The sequence below is a fragment of the Grus americana genome, chromosome 28 (genome assembly GCF_028858705.1).
Source record: "Grus americana isolate bGruAme1 chromosome 28, bGruAme1.mat, whole genome shotgun sequence".
Lineage (NCBI taxonomy): Eukaryota > Metazoa > Chordata > Aves > Gruiformes > Gruidae > Grus > Grus americana.
Genome location: NC_072879.1, coordinates 5,622,344 through 5,639,289, shown reverse-complemented (window position 1 = coordinate 5,639,289; position 16,946 = coordinate 5,622,344). Strand labels below are relative to the sequence as shown.

The 16,946-nt window shown below is 48.2% G+C and overlaps 1 protein-coding gene across 9 annotated transcripts in view; it reads left to right on the top strand.

The window, feature by feature from the left end:
* LOC129197120 (excitatory amino acid transporter 4-like) overlaps positions 1 to 16,946 on the top strand; it is a 36,726-nt gene that overhangs the window by 15,795 nt on the left and 3,985 nt on the right. For 2 of the 9 annotated variants that reach the window (XM_054805112.1, XM_054805113.1), the window contains exons 3-11: positions 5,085 to 5,342; positions 6,208 to 6,345; positions 7,035 to 7,239; positions 8,447 to 8,489; positions 9,110 to 9,450; positions 11,601 to 11,834; positions 12,903 to 13,097; positions 13,550 to 13,684; positions 16,178 to 16,281. In XM_054805112.1, the coding sequence (XP_054661087.1) occupies positions 5,129 to 5,342; positions 6,208 to 6,345; positions 7,035 to 7,239; positions 8,447 to 8,489; positions 9,110 to 9,450; positions 11,601 to 11,834; positions 12,903 to 13,097; positions 13,550 to 13,684; positions 16,178 to 16,281 (1,609 nt within the window). In that variant the 5' untranslated portion in view covers positions 5,085 to 5,128. The other 7 variants (XM_054805106.1, XM_054805109.1, XM_054805110.1 and 4 more) reach the window with 6 other exon arrangements.

Genomic DNA, 16,946 nt, shown 5'->3' with positions numbered 1-16,946 from the left:
ATATTTCCAATATCTTTTTGAGTCACTAGAGTGTACAGTTAAGAGTTATTCTTCCTGTGTTTACTGCTTTTCACTTACACAGCTTGATCTTCCAGGTCACTTGTGAGCAGATGAATAGCTCAGCACTCTGCACGGTTTCTTACTGGACCTCGCAACTGAAATCTCTCTATTGGCAAAAATAGCCATGAAATTCTACCCGTTTTGGTTTTGTCTACCACCACAAGTGATCTTCCCTTTCATCCCATGATATATCCATTGCTTTAAAAACCTTTCATATAGGATCCTTGCCAAGTGTTTTTGAAAAATCTGGCTGATCTGACACTAGCTCTTTATAGGTCCTTAAGCACTATTGTCCTCCACCCCCAAGCTGGAAATCTTCTCCCTGGATAGATGGGAAGATAGCCACACAAAAATCTGCAAAGAGCAGGACAAAAAAATACAGTGCAAAAGTCTTCCTTCCCCATTTTTCACTTTCACCATCTTCTGACTGATGTCCCTAAAATAGCCAAAATTCCACTGTTTATGTGAAACCTCATTGCCAGGAACTAGGCATTAGTTTTGCAACATTGAACTTTCTTGCAAAATATCCTGTGCTTCCTGGTTCTAGCCTTGAAGTTACCTCCAAAAATGCTCTCTCAGAGATCTCAGTGCTTCTGACAGAGTGGAGCTTGGAGAAGCAGCCATGAATAGGAGAACCTTCACTAAGAGAGCAAAGCCACCTTCTTCCTCACAAGGAGGAAAATCCAAGCCATTAACAGACCCTTAATCTGCAAGAGTACTTTGATGACTTACTGTAGCAGTCTGAAAACTTCCAGCTGATGCAATAGAGAATATTTACACAATTTCAGGCCAGCGATGCAGAGGGAATATACTGTGGAGGGGGCTGCTGTATTGCAAAATACGCAGATGGAGAAAGGGACCAAGTCAGCAAGAGGGTGGGGACATCACAGGAGCAAGTTCTGCTGGTGAGTTCCTTCTGTGCAGTACGTTTTGCTCTGAGAAGGCTGCTGAGCATATAGTGGAACATGGGATCTAATGACTAATCCTGAACTTTCTCATATGAAAATAGAAATTTCATTTTGTTTGCACAAAAGTACGTTTTCCAGTGCACGTGGATGGGGAGATATCTGGAGAAAAGAGCAGGTGAGTCCTTTTATATGTGTGGATTCTGCTCCAAACTTCCCTGTACAGGAATTCATGTCGTTGCTGTGCTATGGTCCAAGTCTGAGAAAGGCAAGGTTTGGAGGAGAGGTGAGTCTGCATTTCCTAACTCCTGGTTCAGCACGGGTCTCCTCAGATCACCATGGCGAATGGAAGCCCGGTTTGTGTGCAGCAAGCCCGTGATGGGTGATTTCAGAGCCATCACTGTAAATGTTTTCACTTCACTAAAGAGATGGGAGCTTTCCCTGTCAAAGTAAGGTAGCTCTTCACCTTACCAAGGTGTGCTGGCTTGTTTGATGAAGAGTGAGTGGTTTGGGAGTAAGAAAGAGGGTCTTTGGGGTTTGAAAATTTCTTTGGTGGTTCTGCTTTTAGAAGTGATTGCCTTAGGTGGTAATCCGTTCTGCTGTAGGAAGTTGCACCGCATCCCTGCTGACTGGAAGCCAGCCAATGTTATTCCAACCTACAAAAAGGATGTGAGGGAAGACCCACGGAACTACGCACCTGTGAGTCTAACCTCAGCACCTGGAAAAATTATGGAGAAGATCATATTGGGTACTATTGAAAGGCATGTAAATTACAATGTAATCATCAGGCACAGTCAGCGTGGGTTCACAAAGGGAAATCCTGTTTAACTAATTTGATATCCCTCTATGATAAGGTCACTCGCCCAGTGGATGGAGGGAAGGCCGTGGATGTAGTTTTTCTGGATTTCAGTGAGGCTTTTGATACTGTCCCTCACAGCATCCTTCTGGACCAGTTGTCCGGCTGTGAGATGAGCGGGTTCACAGTGCGCTGGGTGAAGAACCGGCTGGACGGCAGGGCTCAAAGTGTTGTAGTGAATGGGGCTACATCTGGCTGGTGACTGGTCACCAGCGGTGTTCCTCAGTGCTCAATCCTAAGGCCAGGGCTGTTCCATATTTTGATCAGTGTTCTGGATGCAGGAGTTGAATGCCCCATTAGCAAGTTTGCTGACGATACCAAACTGGGAGGTGCTGTTGACTCTCTCGAGCGACAAGAGGCCTTGCAAAGGAATCTAGATAGATCGGAGCACTGGGCAATCATCAGCTGCATGAAATTGAATCAGTTCAAGTGCCATTTTCTGCACCTGGGAGGGAGTAACACCAGGTACAAGTCTAAATTGGGAGAGGAGTGGCTGGAGAGCAGCCCTGCAGAAAGGGATCTGGGGGTGCTGATCAGCAGCAGGCTCAGGAGGAGTCAGCAATTGTGCCCTGACAGCCAAAGAGTGCAAACTTCATCCTGGGGGGCATCAAACACAGCGTGACCAGCCGGTCAAGAGAGGGGATTATCCTGCTGTATGCAGCGTTGGTGCGGTCTCATCTGGAGTGCTGTGTGCAGTGCCGGGCCTCACCGTTTGAGAAGGATGTGAAGGTCCTTGAACGTGTCCGGAGGAGGGCAGCCAAACTGGTGAAGGACTGAAAGGCATGTCCTGTGAAGAGCAGCTGAGCACTCTGGGTTTGTCTGGTTTGGAGAGAAGGAGGCTGAGGGGTGACCTCATGGTTCTCTGCAGCTTCCTGAGGAGGGGACGTGGAGAGGGAGGTGCTGATCTCTTCTCCCTGGGATCCAGGGACAGGATGTGTGGCAATGGCTCAAAGCTGTGCCAGGGGAGGTTCAGACTGGACATGAAGAAGCATTTCTTAACTGAGAGGGTGGTCAAACACTGGAACAGGCTTCCCAGAGAGGTGGTCAATGCCCCATGCCTGTCGGGTGTTTAAGCAGCATTTGGACAATGCCCTTAATAACAGGCTTTCACTTGGTCAGCCCTGAATTGGTCAGGCAGTTGGACTAGATGATCATTGTAGGTCCCTTCCAACTGAAAGAGTCTGTTCTGTTCTATTCCATTCTATTCTACTCTACTGTACTCTACTGTACTCCATCCTTCCAGCTGCCGACAGCGCAGACAATTACCTTTCTCAGGACAGTAAGCTCTAGGACAGACTTCTGGAAATCCTACAGACAAAAGGAGATAAGATGGATCACAAAAGGGATTACTCAGAGACTCTGTGATGGCAAAGGGTGAGATCTGAGAGGTGTCCTCTTCCTGGTAGGGCCAGTGATGCCAGTAACTGGCAAGACAGAAGGATACAAGATGTGTGAAAGTCCTGGCTCATTGGAACCTGACAGCTAATAATTTTGGTTGTGCAACCCTATATCTGGAAGGCTAATAAATAAATAATAGTAGTGTATTCTGGGGCACAGGGGATTGAATCCATAGTTTCTTAACCTACTATGGAGCTCAGGAGGCACAAACTCAATGAACTGAAGGAATATGTACTTTGCAGTTTCCTTCTCTCATGCATAGCTGTGAAAAGTAGGACTGGCAGTGAAAAGGAGGAAGACAGGCAAAGTTTTCACCCAGTCTGATGTATATTGGCTCCATCAACAGATAAAAGCAGAGTGGTGTAATAAGAAAGTGAATGTGTGATCAAGCTGGAATCGGCAGACCAAAATCCATGGAATGCTAGGTGACCACAGCAGCACTGCAAAGTTCCTGCAGCAAAAGCCCAGAATCTTTGCCAGTGGTCTTCAAACAGCTTAGCCTTGGGAGGGCTTAGAGTGACTTGGCTGGGCCACCTCAGGTGTCTCTCCACTGCTCTGAACCTCATGAAGGCATGAGCATCTGTGCAAACAAATCTGTCAGAATGGAGATATTCCTCCATCTGACTGTTGGAAATGACCTTGCAATGTTGTACCATGAACCAATTCCTCTTTAAGGCAATGTCTTCAATTCATGATAGGCATTTATCTGGGTCCAAATGGCAGACACTAGATGTGTGTTTTATAGAGAATGTAATCCCAGTTGAGATGGTTTCTTTGACTTAAATTTAGGATTGCAAATGGAGTAGCTCTTATTTGACTTGCAACACCAAAAAAAGGTCTTTCATCACCTGCTGATGTGCTAAGGTGACTTTGTTCTTCTTTGGTCTTCATCTAGTCTTGTATTTTCTTTGCAAACTCCTGGGAACAAGAATAATTTTCAGACCTTGTATCTGTCAAGACACAGTGACAGTAGGAAAAAGGCACCTGCATAGTCAGGCAATAATTGTCCTAATGATAAGAACTGTTGGATTGCTGGTGCCTTCTAGCACTCCAAAGTGAACTGGTATGTCTGTGTAGCCCCCTTGTTCTTTTGTTCTGAGGAATATAGGATGAATAGTAAAAAGTAACCAGTTAAAGAACAGCAGACCACTCCAGGCTTTGCAGCCAGTAGGTAATGAGCAGAACTGGTCCTTTATTTACCTCTCTGGAGTAGGTTTGATCCTGCTTTTAGCACTTGTGAAGGCAGGAGAGCAGGTTAACCCCATCAGTGGAGTTTGACATGAGATACTACCTGAAAGTCCTGTTGGCCTTCAAAGGAACGTCAGTAAAGCATTATCCTCAGGCTCCACAGAAGGCAAAGGGATTATGTTTCTTTCTGCAGAAATAGCCAGTGCCACTTGCTGTCATGGGAAAAGCTGTTTTGGTAGGGGCTTGTCCATCTAGAAGGTATATCAGACATGTTGTTTGCTGCTTGGTTGTATTTGGAACAGTTTGTGTACAGGAACTGGTGTTATTGCCAGGTGATAAAAATTCATCCTTGTCTAAACTGATAAAACTCCTGCAAACAAGCCTGGGTGGCTGTGGAGCTGTTTCTGGATGCCCAGGCCATCACAAGCTGCTCCTCACTGCTGCTTGGGTGCTACAGAGGCCAGAGCTTCTCCAGAGACACCAGAACAGTCATGACAAGACCCTGGCAGCCCTTTAGATGCCTTGTCTCAGGGTCTGCTCTTTGCAGAGGGGCAGCGGAGCCCATTAGTCAACTCCAAATAAACCTGCTCAGGGCCCCAGGGAAATGACCTAAAAATGAAGGCAAGGTGTCAGGTGCTGCAGCTTATGCTTTCCCTCCTGTGCTTCTCCCTGCCCAGCATAGGCAGAGCCGTGCCTTGGGGACCAAGCAGCCGTGCTGACCATGAGCGAGCAGAGTCACGTCAACAGCCTGTTCCTCAACGAAGACGCAGCCAAGCGGCTCAATGCCGAGAGCCGGGTGCAGCGCTTCCGGCAGGCAGTGCAGAAGCGAGCGGCGCGGGCCAAGAAGCGGATGCACAGCATCACTGCTGACAGCGCTAAAAGCTTCTTCAGAAGAAATGCCTTCGTCCTCTTCACCATTGCTGCAGTCTTACTAGGTATGGAGCTGGTGGCAACACTGGGCACCATTTATAATTGTAGGGAAAAGTTTGGTTATTCCACAAAGATTTTATTTTATCATAATGATTTGGCTGGGGAGGTGAAGCTGATGAGCTGACAGCTCAAAATGCCGTCCAAATCGGAAGTACTTTTGTGTGCAAGGACAACAGACCTTGCAGAGGGCGTGTGTGGGGGAGTCCTTGTTGATCTTTTCTGGCTGCAGCTTAGGAACAGTCTACAACAGAAAGGGTTTGATGATTCAGCGCTCATAAAAAATCATCCAGTTTTGTCCAGAGGCTTCTTGTGAGTGCAGTTACAGGCACAAGGGCTCTTCAGATTCATCCCACGGCTTTAGCCTGACAGTACTAGAAGGGGGAAATGATGCAAAGGGCCGTGATACAATGCAAACTAAATCTGCCCAGCAGATAGTGGATTGTCCCCAGCTTTTGATCCAGGCTATTTGTCTCTAACTCACTGGCTGAACTCAGCTTTAAGAGGTGAGTGGACAAAGTCTCTGAACTGTGTGGTCACACTTCGGTTAGGCTGGGAGATCATATCTCTGGTCGCAGCATTTTTGTGTTCATGAGCTTCCTGGGAATAGACCCCAGAGGAGCAGCAGACAGAGCAACAAGGAGACCTGTGGTTTAGCACGAGGCTCCTGTACATATAAATATGTCAGAGGGAGAGAGAGCATACAGTAAAATCTGGATCATAGCCCTTTAGAAAAAGAAAGAGCATTTGCTCCTTTGGGGAGAGGAGGAGCTGAAAGAAGATGAGAAAGAGAAAAGCCATACTGTAGGACTGAGGGACAGACCACTGGATCACACTGTCCCATTTCCATTCTCATCCCTTGCTGATTCACAGGGATCATCCTGGCATTTTCCCTCCGGCCCTACCAGCTGACCTATCGCCAGATCAAGTATTTCTCCTTCCCTGGCGAGCTGCTGATGCGTATGCTCCAGATGTTGGTTCTTCCTCTCATTGTCTCTAGCTTGATTACAGGTGAGAAGTGCTTTCTGCTTTCAGCCAAGGCAATAATCAGCAAAGATGGATGCTAGCTGTTGTTGGAGTACCCCTTTGTGCCCCAGCTGGAGATGTTTGGATTAGCTTGGTATTTCCAATGCCCAACCCTTGAATACTAACAACGATTTCATCCCATGTTATCTCAAACATCAACAAGTTTGTTGCCCAAGTCAGCTTCAGGTTTCCTACAGCCTAGGGAAGATTAATGCATGTCAGTCCAAAAGAGCTGGAGTTGATCACTGGCTGGAGAGCTTGTTTCATCCAGGTCCTCACAGAAGACATGCCAGCCAGCCAAACTTTCAGACAGTGGAAGGGACTGCAAGGCATTCCACCTGCTGAAACATCCCACCATTAGAGACTTAAAGGCCCAATGTACTGGCAGGGGATTATTTCCCTTCTGAGAGCTTTATGAGAAAATTGTTATATTCCCAAATGCAGCCTAAGACCCACCAGTGCTATGCTTCTTCATAACCACAGGCCACATTCTCCCGTATTGTCACCACCTTGGAGCTCCAAAGTCTGCCCCTTGTATGCTGTGCTTCCTAGAGACCCCAGCTCCCCATCCAACTCAGGCAATGTGTCCTGAACACTTTGAATCTTCCTCAGGCTTTCCCCTTCCCTCTAAGACAATAGACCTTTTCACCTTGTCTGTCTGTCTGACTCCCCAGGAATGGCCTCGCTGGATGGCAGAGCCTCAGGGAAGATGGGGATGCGAGCTGTGGTCTACTACATGGTGACCACAATCATAGCAGTCTTCATTGGCATCCTCATGGTGATCATCATCCACCCAGGAAAAGGATCTAAAGAGAAGCTTCACCGAGAAGGCAGAATTGAGCAGGTGCAGACCACAGATGCCTTCATGGACTTGGTGAGGTAGGTGAGCAGGATGGTCTCATGTTGAGATGATATCAGTGAGATTACATTCCTCCAGAGAGTGTTCTTCTGGAGTGTCACAGCTTTAGGCATACACTCTTACAGAAAGAGGTTTTTGGCTGAGTCTTGCCCAGCCTACTCCTTCTAGCTCAGTCTAGCTAACTGGCTTTGCCACGCTGAGATTGCATGCTTGGCCTGGAGCTTTGGAGTCCAGCCCTTCTGTTAGAGGTGTTAATGCAAGAGGCCAAGGTGTGCTCTGCAAAACAAGTAATGAAAACTTGTGTAAAATCAATGTGTAGCACTGTCAAGATTAATATGTAGTTTTTAACCCAAAGGCAAGCAAGGAAAGAAATGGGATTGAGACCTGACAAGCGTACAAGAATCGAGTCTCATGCAACTTCTCCATTGATATCTCAGGTGTCATTTTTCTGACATTGTTTTATTGTCTGCTTGTTTTACCTAAGAATCTCTTCTATTTGGGAAGAAAGAAAAGAGCAGCTCACAAAATACCAATTGTGCAAAATAATCTGAAAGGATCAGCAAATGGTGGGGCTGGAAAAAAAAGTTCTATAAAGGTTAGGTTGGAAGCAGGATTAGCAATGACTGCATGCCCTTCAGAAATTCACCCAGCAAAGGCTACTCCAAATATCCATCTTCACTGACCCAAAGAAATCGAGGAAGTGGTTCCCAAAACATTGTCTCTCCCTCCCTTGCTGTGACCTTACACAGTGAATTGCAAAGCTGTACCATCTCAAGAAGTATGAAGCTATGTTTCTGAGGTAAAAGATAACAGAGAGCTCAAATGACAGCTTTAGGGATGAGGCTGAGAGCAAGGCAGTATATTAAAAATTGTAAAATGATACTGTTTTAAGGTTCGGTTAGGTTTGATGATGCTTTTACAATGGACCCATATCCCAGTGCTGTCTGTGTGCAGTCTCTTTCCACATACCTGAAATACAACCTTCTGGAGTCTGAAAAGACGCAGCAGAAGTCTGAAAAGATGCAGGAGGGTGCCTGGCTCCAGATCAGCATACTCCCGTCTTCTGTCAGACAGACAGAAAGGGCCCATCTGCTCTGTAGCCTGAGCTGGCGTTGTGACAGTTGTGACCAGAGACACTGCTTCAGGACAGAGGCATTGGCCAGGAAGCCCATGTTTTCTTGCTAGTCAAACAGGTCAATAACTCTTTCCTTGTTTTATCTACTGCAGGAATATGTTCCCGCCCAACCTGGTAGAAGCCTGCTTCAAACAGGTATGAAATCCCACCTGGCCTATCACTTCCCATTGTGCCCTGTGCCGCAGACCATGGTGCAACCTACTTCTGTGAGGGATGGAATAGTGATTACTTTACACTGCCTTCACACTTCCCCAGGTCTGACTGCTCCATGAAGCATCGCAGTCATTAGTCTGTATTATAGCATCCCCCACACAAGCTTTTCAAGCTGTCTGTAGATGGGGGCTTCAACCTCCGTCCCACCCCACACTCCACTCAGAGTTAGGGAAGGGTTCGTGTGATCTCAGGTAGCAGGGTTGGACTGGCAGTGAAATGGGAGCAGATTCTCCAAGGATTTGTCTCTTCCATAGCGCTAGTGTCCTTGGAAGCAGTATAGGGGGTTATCAGAGAAGCCGGAATATCTCAGTCCTAGGGATTTGAGATGCTCCAATGGTCTCTTTTGAGCTTCAGCTCTATGAACTCTTAATGAAAGTACTAAGCTAGGGAGCTTGAGAACAGGCAAGGCAAGTTTCCCACACAGGTCAGCAGAAACTTGCAGTACTCTCCTTCCTTTAGGAAGGGATGCAAGAGCCTAGCATGTTGTCCTGAGCTCCTGAACCGGGGCCTGTGAGCACATCTGATAATCTGTGTCTTTTCAGTACAAGACGCAGTACAGCACCAGGGTCTTCACCAGAACCGTCCTCCACAGCAGCAATGTCACAGCAGGTGTCACAACCACTCAGATCCCTGTGCCTGAGAACTTCACCGGCATCCTGGAGAACATCACTCATGCTCTGGGGACCGTCTCCGAGGTGCTGACCTTTGAAGAAGTCATTCCCATCCCGGGCTCAGCCAATGGGGTGAACGCGCTGGGGCTGGTAGTGTTCTCCATGTGCTTCGGTTTGGTGATCGGCAGCATGAAGCAGAAGGGACGGGCCCTGCGGGAGTTCTTTAACTGCCTCAACGAAGCCATCATGAGGCTGGTGGCCATTATCATCTGGTGAGGAGCACGGCCGGTTGGAGCAGGAGGTCTGCAGGTGCAGTTTCCACTGACCTGATGAGAAGTGGGGTAGCTTTAAGGATGACATGCATAGGAAAAGCAGATGGGCACAGCTCTCCTTTGGCTCTATCAGGCTGGAGGGAAAAGTCTGGATGGGATATTTGTTCACATTTCATTTCCTGTTTTTTGTTTTTACCTTAGAAATATCAGGTACACCAGGACTTGCTTTCCTTGAGGCTGCTGGAAACATCCTTGGAAGACCAGAGAGCTGGAGTGGAAGATCTCTTAGCCTTACCAACAGGGGTAGGGTGTGAGGCTTTCCCACTGAAAGCTTTCCTTCCAGCTATGTTCCAGGAGTCTGACTTAGCTACGAATCACAATAACCTATTGCCACTTTCCTGCCACTCAGGGTGGCACCTGTATGCATTAGCTCTGAGAGCTGAGCTGGGTTGACAAGGTCAACTCAAAGTTACCGCCTTTCAGTTTGAGGTCTCCCAGATCCTGACTCCTCTAGAGCTCAGCTGCTTGTTGCTTTCTGTGTAAGGCTGCCTGTGCTACATGGTCCAGATAGGCAAGGCATTGCTGAGACAAATCTTCTCTAGAAAGCAGCATTTTACCAAATGTTGTTATTTGAAGTTCTTTACCCCTCTTGAGCTCAAGTTCTAAATAGGAGTTTGTGGTAGGTACTGCAAAACAGGAGAGATGCGGGGCTGGCAGAATACATGGGTATATCTGACAGGGAGGGGATCTGTCAGCCCTGCACCCTCTCCCTGGTCTTCTAGTCACAGTCTTGTATCTCAGAGCAACATCCTGGGCACAGGGGGACAGGACTTACACAAAGACACAAAGGGGAAGAACAACTCTGAGCTCATAGCAGAGCACTGGCGAGCCCCAGTCCCTCTGGGATCTTTTCCTCCACGGATGAGCCAGAACTTGGGGCCTTGCTTTCCTAAGAAGAGATAAGAATTGCTTGAGGGCACAGAAGGGAGAGCATGAGCACAGTGGAACAAGTAGACCTGCACACTACTCCCAGAGACAATTGCAAGGTGCCTTCAACATCTTCTCTTTCAGCTCCCCCTTACAGTGAAGGAAAGCAGAGTGTTGATGAGTGTACATTGGTTACACTCAGGAAACTCCCCGTGCACATACAGTAGGTAGTGTCTGGAGAGACCTCCTGACTTACAAAATCCTGCTGGTATAGGAGGCAGGACTGTCAGCTGCAGCCCAGCACTCCATCCTGAAGCCACAGTCTGCACAGCATCTCCCAGGACCTTGTTTTTCATAGGGAGATCTGGTCACTAGCTGCAGCTGAGAATTTCTTCTAGGAAGAAGGTCAGAGGAAATGAAATATTTGTGAAATCCTTTCCTGAAACTTTTCCAAACCTCCTAGGCTAAGTTGGAGTTTGGCATGTGGACCTCTGAGCCTTTTGCATGAATTGCATGTGAGCTCTTGAGCTGTAGAAGCCAAGCCCTGAGAGGTGTGGCAGTGGAGCTGAAATTTTCTTTGGTCCAGTTATTTGTCCATGTTTAGTTTAGTGCCCATGATTTTCTCCATGTCTGTGTTTTGGCTTCCTTTCTGTGGAGCCTCACTGCTGCTCATGAGATGCATTGTTATGGAGGGGGAAAAATCCATAAGGAATGGAAAGGATAGCAGTGTACCTCAGAATGGGTTTTTATATAAGCCATGGCTGCTTTCACAGGTGTTGGTGTGCCCAGTCCATGCTACACCAGCTATAGATTCTCTATATGTTCCTATTCCCTAAATGTGAATATCTGAAGATAGCAAGGCTGATATCCCAGAGCCTATAGGACACTATTGCTTTTACTCCCCGATTCCCTGTTTCTCCTGTACTTCCCTGTGCCTCTCAGTAAAATAAAATACTCTCAGCCCAAGCTCTGTTAGGAAAGGAAGGGACTCTGAAGACTCCTCAGGGGTCCCTGAGACTGCAACAAGTGCTGGTTTTTGACCATATGGTAAACAAGTCACAGCTCTCTCCAGAAACGAAACCAGCAGTATCATCCAACGATTAGGCTCAGTGAGCACTTCTGATGTGCTGGCTTACTGGGGATTTGTCCAGACAGCATGCATTAAAGCTGGTATGAAAGTGTGGGTGCCAGTTCTGAGCATCGGCCTTGTGTTTCTGCCCCAGGTACGCTCCAGTTGGGATCATGTTTTTAATTGCTGGCAAAATCCTGGAGATGGATGACCTAGCAGTGATGGGAGGCCAGCTGGGGATGTACACACTCACCGTCATCGTTGGACTCCTCATTCATGCCCTCTGCATCCTGCCACTGCTCTACTTCATCGTCACTCACAGAAACCCCTGGGTATTCATTGCAGGCCTTCTGCAGGCCCTCATCACAGCCCTGGGCACCTCCTCAAGGTATGATGGCTACCTAGGAGTAGGGTTGGGGCTGGTGTGGATACTCTGGGGTTGCTTCTCAGCACTCCATTGCCCTCAGTGAAGCACTGCAGTCTCACAGTTTCTAGCACTAGCAGCTTTTTGCAATGGTCCAGCCAAGCTCATTTGGGAGTGGAAAAATTCCCATGCCCCCTGCTCAGGAGCCCTAATCACGTGGCCACCTCTAACCATCAGGGCATGGCCCATATTCCTCCTTACCAACCATGGTGGTGACTCTGCTTGCGGCACTGAAATGCTGAGCTCAGGACAAATATCAAATCCCACTGAACTGCAGCATTATTCCCCATGTACATACCTCTCACACACATGTACTCACACGCATTTGCACATTTCTCTGTCTTGGGCATACACACGGTATGCAGCTGGCATTAAACTCACAGGAGGGCTGGGCAAGAGCATAAACGCTTGTATGTTCAATGACGCACACTGCCATGCAACGCAGCCAAAGCAAGAGATTGTAGGTAGCTGTTGTTTCACGAAGTGCTGTGTTTCTTGCTATATTAATTTCCTGACAAGCACATAACAGCCTCTCCCACGTGCGTTCTCAACACTGAAACACACAGCATTTTTCCTGCTCATGTTCTCTTTCAGAAACAATTCTCTACTTTCTCTGCAATATATATTCTCACACAGGGGTCTTTCTTGTCGTAGGCACTGAGTGGGGTGGGAAAGGGCTCCAGGTTTTTTTAATAGCTGGAAAGGAGTTTTGGTCTTGAGGCTCTGTCCTGTGCACCCTGAATCCTCCAGCATCACCTTCTTTTGGTGTTATACTAGCATCATCAGCCTCAGGGTTACACAGCCCCTGTCCCAGCCCCCTGAGGAAAGCCATGTCTGAATGTGCAACTGCAGCGTGCACCATATCTGAGGAAGCCTTGCTTAGACTGTTCTTTCTCCTAGCAGCTTCTGGCCTCTGGCTCACATGGCAGGGTGAAAAAGCAGGTGGGTAAGGTCATAAACCAGGCAGAGGCTTAGTCCCTCTTCCAAAGTCAGCATATACCCAATTCGTGTTGTTTTGTTAATTCCTTTCAGCTCAGCGACTCTGCCCATCACCTTCAGGTGCCTGGAGGAAAACAATGGTGTGGACAGGCGCATCACGAGGTTTGTTCTGCCTGTGGGAGCTACAATTAACATGGATGGCACTGCTCTGTACGAGGCCCTTGCAGCCATCTTCATTGCACAAGTCAACAACTATGAACTTGACTTCGGGCAGATCATCACAATAAGGTGACTTTTGAAAGAGCTATGGGACTACAGGAAGGGCTTCAGTTTTGTTGGCTTATCTGAGGTGCAGTCAGGTTCCTCTTTTGCTCAGAAGATGAAACGAGGGGAAAAAAGTATGGAAAAGAAGGGTGTACTACACCTCCAGGTGTAAAAGCATGTATGATTTGGGCACCGTGTCTTTGAGGATCCACTTGAGCCCTTGTTGCATTTCCAGGTCCGGGCCATCCCTTAGCTAGAGCTGCAGTGTGCAGTCTGTTGTGGACGGGGGCCTGGCAGCAGGGAGCCTGGCTCCTGTGTTGATATCCCATGTGTCACCATCCTGCTCGGGGACCAGGGCAGAAGGACTGCCAAGATGTTTTGTAGATGATGAGTTTGAGCTACCTCCTGGCATTTTTCAAATATGACTACCTCTTTTCTTCCCTTTGCTCATAGCTATGCTTTCCTTTTCCCTCCAGCATCACCGCCACGGCAGCCAGCATTGGAGCCGCAGGTATTCCCCAAGCAGGACTGGTGACTATGGTCATAGTGCTGACATCAGTGGGGCTGCCTACTGAAGACATTACACTGATCATCGCTGTGGACTGGTTTCTGTAAGTTCTCTGCTCAGCAGCATGCACTGCTCTGTGCTCCCTGCCAGTGCTTACAGAGTTCATCTGTACTGCCAATGTCTCTGCTAAAAGCAGTCTCAGTAACCTGTATCATTAAGCTTAAAACACACCTGTATCCATGAGACCTTTGCACAACAGCCCCCTCTGCCCACGCTGGCATCTTCACCATGTACTTCAGTGATCCAAGGCATCAGAGGTCACTTGCAGATGAGCCTGATCACCAAGGAGAATGTCCTCAGTTTGCTTTATCTTATAAGGCACCCAGAAACTCTCTCCAGACCGATAGGGACAGGTTGTGTCAATAATAAGCAAATTTGCACTGCAGAGTGATGGTTCTGTGCTACCAAACATGGAAAGGGGGATGAGACTGGGCTGTACAAAGTTGAGGAGTGTTTAGATCATAGAATCACAGAATGGTTTGGGTTGGAAGGGACCTCAAAGCCCATCTAGTTCAAACTCCTCTGCCATGGGCAGGGACACCCTCCACTAGCCCAGGTTGCCCAAAGCCCCATCCAACCTGGCCTTGAACCCTGCCAGGGAGCCAGGGGCAGCCACAGCTTCTCTGGGCAACCTGTGCCAGGGCCTCAGCACCCTCACAGGGAAGAATTTCTTCCTCAGATCTCATCTAAATCTCCCTTTCTTCGGCTTCAGGCCACTCCCCCTTGTCCTGTCACTCCCTGCCCTTGTCACCAGTCCCTCTCCAGCTTTCCTGGAGCCCCTTCAGGGACTGGAAGGGGCTCTAAGGTCTCCCCGGAGCCTTCTCTTCTCCAGGCTGAACAACCCCAACTCTCCCAGCCTGTCTCCACAGCAGAGGTGCTCCAGCCCTCGGATCATCTCTGTGGCCTCCTCTGGACTCACTCCAACAGTTCCATGTCCTTCTTGTGCTGGGAACCCCAGAGCTGGATGCAGTACTGCAGGGGGGTCTCACCAGAGCGGAGCAGAGGGGCAGAATCCCCTCCCTCAACCTGCTGGTCACGCTGCTGGGGATGCAGCCCAGGACACAGTTGGCTTTCTGGGCTGCGGGCACACATTGCTGGGTCATGGTGAACTTCTTGTCCCCCAACACTCCCAAGTCCTTCTCCTCAGGGCTGCTCTCCATCTATTCTCTGCCCAGCCTGTAGCTGTGCTTGGGATTGCCCCGACCCATGTGCAGGACCTTGCACTTGGCCTTGTTGAACTTCATGAGGTTCACATGGGCCCACCTCTCCTGCCTGTCCAGGTCCCTTTGGACCCCCAGGAGCTTATCCCCTTCCCTCCAGTGTGTCGACCCACCACACAGCTTGGTGTTGTTGGCAAACTTGCTGAGGGTGCACTCAATGCCGCTGTCCACGTCACCAACAAAAATGTTAAACAGTGCGGATCCCAGTACTGACCCCTGAGGAACGCCACTCGTCACTGGTGTCCACTTGGACATCAAGCTGCTGACCGCAACTCTTTGAGTGTGACCATCCAGCCAATTCCTTATCCAGATGGGTGCAGCTACATTGCTCTGTTTCAGCTTTCTGTCCCTTTTAAACCTGGGGATAAGTGATTTCACTGGAGTGCTCTTGGGAACTAGATTGAAGAATGCTTTTTAGCACAGTCCTCGCTCTCTCAGTCTTCTGAAACACAACAAAACCCTGACTCAGGGATACACTGACTGTGTTTCCTCTGTTCTTCTGTATCTTATATTGCTGGTGTGTAGCCAAAGCAGCCAAAGTCTGCTCCCAGCCATGGCTGAGCAGTTGGAAACAGTCTTGTCCAATAGCTCCACTTCTCCTGTGAACTGTGCATAAGAGCAGACTTGGCTGGAAAAGGCTCTGCCTCCTACGACACCAGGTTACCTCTTGTACTTTCCCAGAAAGGTTGGTTTCAATCAGGTACCAAAAGTCTTATCTGTTGTTACTGCTGAAGGATGTGATGGGTTGCTGGACTGGTGATAGCTTCAGCTCTTACATAGTGTTGTGGTTGTGGAGAATATCTCATTGCAAAGGGTGTTTTAGATTTGCTATTTTGCACAAAGAATCTGGTGCCTTGTCTTAGTGTATACTGTCCATGCTGAGGAAATCTGGCTGCACAGCAGCGCTAAATCATAGGTTTGCACCATAATTTCTGCACTTTTTGTAAAACAAAATGCAACTCAAGTATAACAGATGTGGCAAGGCTCATCTGAGTCTGCACAAAGGCCTTAGCAGCCCTTTGGAAAGGAAACTGTGTGGAACCACAATGACTTTTCCCTTGTTTTGTGGCAAATCCAAATCTTTTCAGTGAGAAACTGGGAACGCAATAGAGCAGGAATGAATGTGAAGCCTGTGCTCAGGGCTAACAATCAAGGAAGGCTCTCTGGGACTCATTTTCCTGTCAATGTTGAAGCATCAATTATTAGGGTGACTTGAAAAGTGGAAAGAGTTTAATTGAAGATGTTTCTTGAACTACTCTTCATCCCCTTAGCTGTTACTAAGAAGCTATATTTCATTTTTCTCTCTGATTTTTCAGGGACCGCCTTAGAACGACCACCAACGTCCTGGGGGATTCTCTGGGGGCTGGCATTGTGGAGCATCTCTCCCGGCATGAGCTAGATGCGCAGGACTGCGAACTTGGTAATTCTGTGATAGAGGAGAAAGAGCAGCTCTCCCGCCTGGTTTGCCCACAGAATGACACCCACAGGCACCCCAGGAGTGAGACAGTACTATGAAATCTGGCAGCAGAGTGCAGATTAATGCTGTAAAAAGCCAAGACCTGAAACAGAAGTCCATAGTGGAGGACAGAGAAAGATCCACTCTCCAAGATGCACATTTTTCTCCCCCCTCTGCCACATGCAGTCTTCCCCGATCCCATTTCTCCCCCATCTCTTTCTGACTGGCATTAAAAAGGAGACAATTAAACTGCAAAGGAAGTTTTATTCCACAGAAGCCTGATTTAGTCATTCTTATGGGGTCCAAGAGCTAGACCTGAGTAAAGAAGACTCAGTGAATAAGCTGGACTAGGAGCTCCTTCGTTTCCGAGCTAAAGTATGAGCACAGCTAAGTGGCAAGGCGGGTTGGGGACACCACCACCTGTGGACTGGCACCAAAGCGTTGCCGTGATGACTCCTCCCTGCAGGATACAGCCTTCAGTTGGTCAGTGGCTTCCCCCAAGCACATAAAGCTTTTAGTGTTGTCCATTTGGAGATCACTGGAGAGCCCTGGCACTCCTGTTCAGCACTTCACTGGCAAGAGTGTTTATGATAAACACAGTATCCTCCTTGCTCACAGTCCTGGTGTTC